General features: G+C 49.0%; 1 protein-coding gene across 1 annotated transcript; it reads right to left on the reverse strand.

Annotated features, from left to right (window-relative positions):
• Positions 1–2,955: 2,955 nt before the first annotated feature.
• Positions 2,956–5,151, reverse strand: SERPINH1 (serpin peptidase inhibitor, clade H (heat shock protein 47), member 1, (collagen binding protein 1)). Its single transcript, XM_010192977.1, has 4 exons — positions 4,534–5,151; positions 4,241–4,339; positions 3,602–3,834; positions 2,956–3,416 (listed from the first exon to the last, which is right to left on the reverse strand). Exons 1-4 carry the CDS (start codon positions 5,114–5,116, stop codon positions 3,114–3,116), a joined length of 1,218 nt encoding a protein of 405 aa, XP_010191279.1. The 5' UTR covers positions 5,117–5,151; the 3' UTR covers positions 2,956–3,113.
• Positions 5,152–7,606: the final 2,455 nt, after the last annotated feature.

A 7,606-nucleotide genomic window follows, 5' to 3' on the forward strand; every position in this document is an offset into this window, starting at 1 on the left:
TGATGTTTGTGAGCTGCCATGGCTGGTGCTGGAGGTGGCTACTGTGATTTTCTGCAATGAGAGACTGATCTGGCAAGAGTGTGGTGCTTCATCAGGCTGTGAGGTGCAAGATGGCCACAGGACTCTGAGATGACTCTATAAGAGTTATAAATCGAAGACCTTTATTTTATCAGAAGCTGTATTTTTATAGTCCAAAATCCCTTAGTCACACTACATAACCATTTCTATTGGTTACATATATGTGTCCATATTGTCTAAGCTAATACATGATTGGTTTCTATCTTATGTGTCACTGCCCACATCCGGGTCAGGTTGGTTTACTTTCGCTTCCTGTTGGTTTACTTCCGGGTTGTTCTCTTGCCGCATCGTCGTACTTTCTCTTTCTTTATCCCTGTGTCATCTTAAGGTGGTCTTTCTAAATTACAGAATTCTTAAGGTGGTGATTCCAAGGCATAGAACTCTATCCATTTTAATTCATGAAGCCTCCAACAGTGAGGAGCTCCACACGGATGTGTGCCTGCCTGTCCCAGATGTGCTTTTTTGGAGGAGATGTCTGTGACTTTAGTTTTGTTTCCCAGTGGCAGAAGGTTAATCCCTTCCCAGCAGTAGAAGGATGTGGGCCAGCAGGCTCTGGCACTGCTGGATTTTTCCAAGGTGTAACTGTATGCCCACAGCAATGGTGCAGGCTCTTGCAGTTTTTTCCTCCTGTTTCCCTTAATTGAATCCCAGCCAGAGTTAGAGGATCAGGAAGGTTGGTCCCCGTGGCTGTAAGCTCAGTTTTATTCCTATTTTCTTCTTAATTGGGCATTTGGCTGCTCTGCTAAATGGCAGAGCAGGGGAGGGCAGTAGGTCATCTCACCTGTGAAACATTAAAGATGCTGGATCCTTGCAGTTTCAGCAGAAAAATGTTAAAAGTGAAAAGCCAACCTGCTAATAGTGTTCCTTTTCCATGATGGAGATGTCATGGAAATTCGTGTGTTGTTGTGTAGTAAGCGTAATTTTGGTCTGTAATTACCAGATTAACAAAGTTGTATTGCATTTAAGGATGGCATGGAGCCTCTCGAAGCTCTTCTAAGAGTATTTTGCCTGCCCCCAAACCCTGCAAGTGACAGTGACTGCCAGAGGTTCGTTGAAAAAGTTTTATTGCAAAATTAGACAACTGTCACTGTGTGGTACAAGAACGGACAATAAAAGCCATCAGACGCCTGCATCCACATGATGCAATTATTCACAATATCCCACAGTGTGTTCTTGCCTTGCCCACCCCTTTTTACCCCCACCCCCCCCATCCTCAATAACATGCTACAGCGTGTGGGTTTCAGTGCGCCGATTCACCAGGTAGCATCTAGCATACACACCGGGCTTCAGGCTTCCTCTGCATTTGGGTACATCCTGATGGATTGCCTCCCGCTTCCCAGCACAGTGGGGAAAGCACCTGGGAATATGATCTGGGAAGAGGACAGGAATCTCCCATTCCAGCTGGCTTAAACAAGAATTTGGGCAGACAAGCTTTCCTGCAACTGTGTAACCTTGCAAACCTGGAGAAGGCATGGTCTGGTCAAACTTAGGGGCACAAGCTGCTCTATTTTTGGCTGTAAGAAACATCTAATAAAGAAACTGTAGCTGCAACTTAATAAATAAGTGGAAATAGTCCTGTGAATGGTGTGAAAAAATGCAGTACTGGGCTTCTATGTAGCAACCTGACAGCAAGCACGTTGGCACGGAAATGAACACAAAAGCAATGCAGCCACTGTCCTTCCTGGTTTCACATAACTTGGATTATGAGAGAGATTTCCCTCATTTCAGTAATCTTGTCATTACTTGCTTTGTCGTGTCTCAGTGCGTAGCAGGGCTTACCTGAATGACACATGCTTCAATGCTCATGTGCTCATACTGTATTTAAATAACCTGATGGTAGCCCTTAAAAGAGAATAGGAATGGCCTCCAAGTCTACGCTGTAGCAGGCTGCAAAACTTGCCAATTATCAGACATAAATATAACTATAAATACATTTGTTTTTCAGCATGCCCTTATCCAGGTCAGCCAACAGGGAGCTAAAGTACAGAGGAGAGGAGCTTCAGAAAAGCGTCATTAGGAAGTCAAGCAATGGCAGCTTTAAAGCTTTGTATTTAAACAAGAAAGTGGAAGTGAACCTGATCCACCTCCCTGTGTGAAGCCCTTGTCCTGCTATGGGAGCTGATGGGTGGTAATGGGGAGAACCTTCACAGTGGTAACTGTCTTGTTCCCAGCCCTGTGTTCTGATGCAGAAGCACCAAGAGAAGCAGAGTCCCTCTGCCTGGTACAGGATGTTTAATTACAGGTCTTGGTCCAAGAACACCCTTTGTGATCCCTGGAGGGGTGGAGCACAGCCATTTCTGTCAGGCAAGAGTGCTGAAGGGACCTGAGGTTTATCTTTCTAGAAGCCCATCTGCTCTTTGGCCTCTCTGCTGAAACCTCTAAGCCACTTCATCTAACAGTCACCCAGAGCAGGGTTAGAGAGGCCAGAAGGGCACAATTCCATGCAATCTCCCATCTCACACCCTGTCATGGTCCCGCTCTGCTCCCAGAGCCATAGAGTGGGCTGGACTGCAGAATCAGCCCTTTGTGCTCTGCTGCAGACCACTGAAGGTAAAAGAGAGAAGCAAGGGACAACTGCAAGGGGACCAGAGCAGCTCTAGGTGTGGTGCTGCATGGCATCAAAGGGGAGAAAAGCAAGCGACAGAGCTAAATGTGCAGAAGCATTCGAGATGGAAGCGTGGAGGCCTTGTGCCTATGCAGGGCTGATGGCAGCAGCAAGGTACTTAGCAGGAGGCTGAACTCTAGTGCAGGGAGGAGCCAAACTCTCAGCTGAGCATGCCAGTGGCTGACAAGGTGCATGCCAGCTCCCTTCCTGGTGACCCTCTTGTGCCAGGCTCTCGTTTCTCTCTGGAGGTGGGTTTGTGCAATAAGTGTTTTGGGGTGAGGTAAAGTGTATGCTGGTTTCTCATCCCAATGCACCCTGGTCTGAATAGCACCCATAGTTCGAGAAGGATACAAAATAAAGTGTTTCCCCTTTTTTTGAAATCCCCCGCTAAAAACACACAAACCAAAGCTCTGGAAAAAAAAAACCCTAACTACAACTCATCACGCATCTTGTCGCCTTTGGGCCTCATGAGCCTGCCGATGAAGAGGATGGAGTTGGTCTTATTGTCCTTGATCATGAAGATGAAGGGGTGGTCAGCATAGAAGAGCTTGGGGTTCCTCATCTCCTCTCGGCCGTAGATGTCAGCATCGTAGGGGTTCCCATCTGTGTCCCATTCAAGAGCAGCAGCATGGAAGACATTGGACAGGTAAAGGTCTTTCTTGCCAGAGATCTTTGAGAGGTCAGCCTTGGTTTTGTCAATGGCTTCCGTCAGGCCCAGATCAGCCAAGTGTTTCTAGGAGGAGAAAAGAGGTCAGCAACTCTCCCAGAGATGACACAGCGCAATCCTTTTCAGCCACGCTAGGCCTAGCTGCTGGAAAAGGGACATTAGGCATAGATAATAACCCATCATCCCGCTATCTTCTCTCTCACCCCAAAGACCTGTAAGGCCCAACTGTTTTCTTTAAGGACCTCTTTTACCTGAAGGTCATGGCTGACTTCCAGGACGACTTTAGGCAGTGAGATGGCCACTGATCTCTTCTTCATCTTGCCAGCCCAGGTCTTCAGCTGCTCCCTGTTCAGCAGTTTCTCAACCCTCTCGAGAGGCTCCACGTGGTTTGGCATGATAAAGATCATGCTGGAGAGCTTGTGAGCAAGTGGCATCTCTACCACCTGGAGCTTCTCTGCCTCATCATCATAGTAATTGTAGAGACCTTGAAATCAGAAGCAGGAAATGGTGAGATGTGGAGCAGAGACAAAGCTACCCACAACCTCCTTGCAAATTCACCTTGGACTTTCCCTGACCAGCAAGGGAAGTGAGCCTCAACACTGCTTTGGGAACTGGCCCAGCGTCATTGGAGTTGGCAACAACTCAAAACTGTGGCTCTCACTTGCGTGATGAGCTTGGATTTATTCCTAACAGCCAAACACCCAGTAGTAAACATGGATTATCTCTGCTCACAGAGACTGAATCAGCAGAACAAGCACACCCGGCTTTGTTCTCTCATTGACCATGAGACAAAACAATCTTGGGAGCAGCTGGTGGAAAACTGGGTAACGGAGCAGCAGTGAGTTAAACCCCAGTTTGTCTTGACATGGGGCAAGAGGCGTACAACTTACCTGTACGATGCATCATGGGAACACCCACGGTGTAGGAACGGGTCACCATGAAGCCACGGTTGTCTACCATCTTATGATGGAACTTCTCATCCCAGTGAGCTACAGGAGAGGAATTCAGCTTGTGAGAAAAGGGAAGGGGTGGTAATTTCATGCACAGTTCCTAACTACTCACTCTGAAAAAGAGCATGTCTCCAGTGGACCCAGGATTTGTTCACCTTCCCATTTGGGCTGCTACATATTGGCTCAGGCTAGATTTTGGGTCACTTGTATAAATAATTGAAGGTAGAACTTACGCTTGAAGAACATGGCATTGACAATGAGGGCCCCATCGGTTTTCTCAACATCTTTTGTGACCTCTGGGAGTTTCCCATCCGTGGTCTGGGCTGCCCACTCGTTAATGGATTTCAGGGCGCTCCTCTTGTCTCGGAAGTTGATCTTGGAGTGCTCATAGTTGTAGTGTTTCTTGCTGTTCTTCACAAAGTCATCGGCGAAGTTGATGGAGGCAGGGCCGTATAAGCGGTTGCCGATCTTCCAGGTGACATTACGGGCTGTGCTGTTGCTGACCTCATTCAGGAGCTCGGACAACCCGCTGTGCACATAGTCGTCGTTCAGTTTGTCTGCGCTCAGCACCGCCTTGGCTTGGGAGGCGGTTGTGGCTTTGCCCCCGAGGGACACGAGGCCGAGGGAAGAGGCCACCACCACAGGGGACAGCAGGATGTTCTCCATGTTCTTGTCTTTCGCCATGGCGTGGTAGAGGTTGAAGGCCAGCGTCGTGCTGCGGTCGGCCAGCGTTGTTGCCTTGTCACTCAGCTTCCTGTCCTCTGAGGGCACGGCTGCAGCGAGGCTGCAGAGAGCAAGCACCAGAGTAATCCACATGGTTTTGGCAGCACTGGACACCTGTGAGGACCTGCTGGGCAAGAAGAGCACACCATCAGCATGATTCAAGCATTCACAGACCCCAGGGCCTCTTCCAGTGAGACCCATTCCTAGGCTCCAGTGATAGCTGGAGCATCCGCATGAACGCTTCACTTGGGGTGCAACAATTCCAAGTGCACACTGAGCTTTGCCCTGAGCAATAATTAATCTCCAGGAGTCCAGGCTGCGCTCTGGCATGCAGAGCCTCTGCATTTTGAATGAAATTTTCCTTTTAAAGCAATTTTACTACATGATTTTATGTTCATGTACAGTAAATGATTTAAGGAAGGGGCAGGGAATGGAAGCAACAGATTTGCTGTACACAGAATAGCAGGTCAAACCTCTGCCCTGGTCAGGAAAAAGCTAAAAGCGGAATGTTTCTGCCCAAGGGCCACGTAGCAGTGATTGCCCTCTGTGGGGCCCCCAGCTCGGTACCCAAATGCTCAGCTTTCTGGACACTAGATGGAGCACATGAGCTTCCACCAAGCTAAGTCAGAGGGGCCTCTTAACAAGATCCAGCCCTGTCTGATTTAGTTTAGTCTGTACGGTCCTGCCACAGAGGTACTGGGGCAGAAGAAGGTGGTGGAGCAGAGCCCCTTCCCAATACATTAATGCATTGGGCAGCTGCATCTCATCACAATGTAGGTGCACCCATCCCCAGTGAGGGCTCTGAGGTACTGGTTTTGATAAATCTGCAGACCGATCAGTCCTACACACCGTGACTGAAAGCTCTCTGGAGCACCAGTGACTCTAAAGGGTGAACAGTTACTCCTAGTGAGTTGTTTGGACGCCTTCTCTATTAAATGGGCAGCAAAATTTATTTCTAAAAAGCAGCTCATGCCTCCTGGGCCATACCCTGTCCTCAAATCTTTCCCCTCCTCCTCACTTCACATTGCTCACAGCAAACCTTCCTGGTGGCAGATCCCCAGGGCCTAAATTCCACCTTCACGCCCAAAATGAGCATTTCATCACGCCGAAGGCTACGGTGGAGTTGTGTTCCTCGGTCCTCTCCTCCCACCCTGCTCCTGGCCAACCTCAGAGGCTGCTCCTTGCATGTGGAGACAAGAAAAGAGCTGCAACGGGGCAGTGCCAGGGTTAAAGCGAAGGGAGCAGGAAGCGAAGGGCCCGCTGGGATTACATATGGAAGGAAACACGCACATTGCCCGAAGCCAAGAGTGCGCAGTTGCACCAGGGACCCTTTGCGGAGTGGGAATTACACAGCCTCAGAGAGGGAGGCAGTTTGTATCCTAAATTCCTTTCAGGAGCAAGCTTTCCATGGAAAGGAAGAGTCAAAGAGCAAAGATTTGTGCACCTGATGCACTTTTAAGGTGCAGACAACATCGGGTGCGGCAAGCATTTAAAATCTATGGGCTTTTTCCTTTTTCTTTTTTTTTTCCTTCCCTTCTATTTCTAAAGATACCTTGAAATTGTTTCATAGTGAGGTCAACGTTTGCCTTTTTCATTCTGAAAGAAAACAGATACATGGAGTAGTTCTCTCGCGAGCAATGTCACTTACATCCTCAGCTTAAAAAAGGTTCAGTACTTCAGAGACTGGTGAGAAATTTGGCTAGGAGACCCAGGCTGCGATGAGTGATGCATTCCTCAGCAGCAGAACAGAAAAATATCACTATCCTTAGATTATGGCTGAAATTATTGGTGAATTCATAACCCAGAGTGAAAAATAGCAGAAATCTGGGGGAATGAGCAGCTGATAACATCCTCTCTTTGTATTCAAACAGTCCAACCCTGCAAGGGGGACGCCCTGTGCCAACGTGGCATCCCACAGACCCCCTTCGGGACTGCCAGAGACCTGCTTTCCTGATGGGATTTGGAGATGCCATTACCCACAAGAGCCAGCCAGAGCCGTGTACCCCTTCCAGTGCCACGCACCCCTTCCAGAGCCATGCATCCCATCAGGACTGTATTTCTCCCATCAAAAAGTGGCAAGATGGAGGTGTGCAAGCAAAAGGCCACTTTCATGTCACCAGAGGGGCATGACACGTTGTTGATTCAGGCAGAGGGACAGGGTTAGGCAGCCTTGTCACAGAGAGAGGCTGCGTGAGAGCTGCCCCTCCTGCGCTGGGCTGGCGTCCAGGGTCCCAGAGGCTCCCAGGCTGGGCAGGAGCAGGGGCTGGAGGTTTTCTCCACCCAGGGCTGATCTGGGAACACTTGGACCAAGTGGGTGCTTCCCTTATCCCCCCTCTTCTCTTTCTTCACCCCTTTAAAGTTTCTCTTGGGTGCAAAAGCAAGGCACAGTCTCTAACAAACTGGAAGTGGCAGGAGGGGAACTTTTAATGTTTTTTTTTTTAATTCCAAAACACAGCCAGCTTGTGGAGGGCACCCTGTTCTCTACCTGTATCGCCAATTCCCACCCACTCCAATGCAACCAACCCCCCCCACGCACCCCCTTTCCTCAGTGCACTCCCTTTCCCTAACGCACTCGCTTTCCCC

This window comes from Mesitornis unicolor, unplaced genomic scaffold (genome assembly GCF_000695765.1).
Source record: "Mesitornis unicolor isolate BGI_N332 unplaced genomic scaffold, ASM69576v1 scaffold30279, whole genome shotgun sequence".
Classification (NCBI taxonomy): Eukaryota; Metazoa; Chordata; class Aves; order Mesitornithiformes; family Mesitornithidae; genus Mesitornis; species Mesitornis unicolor.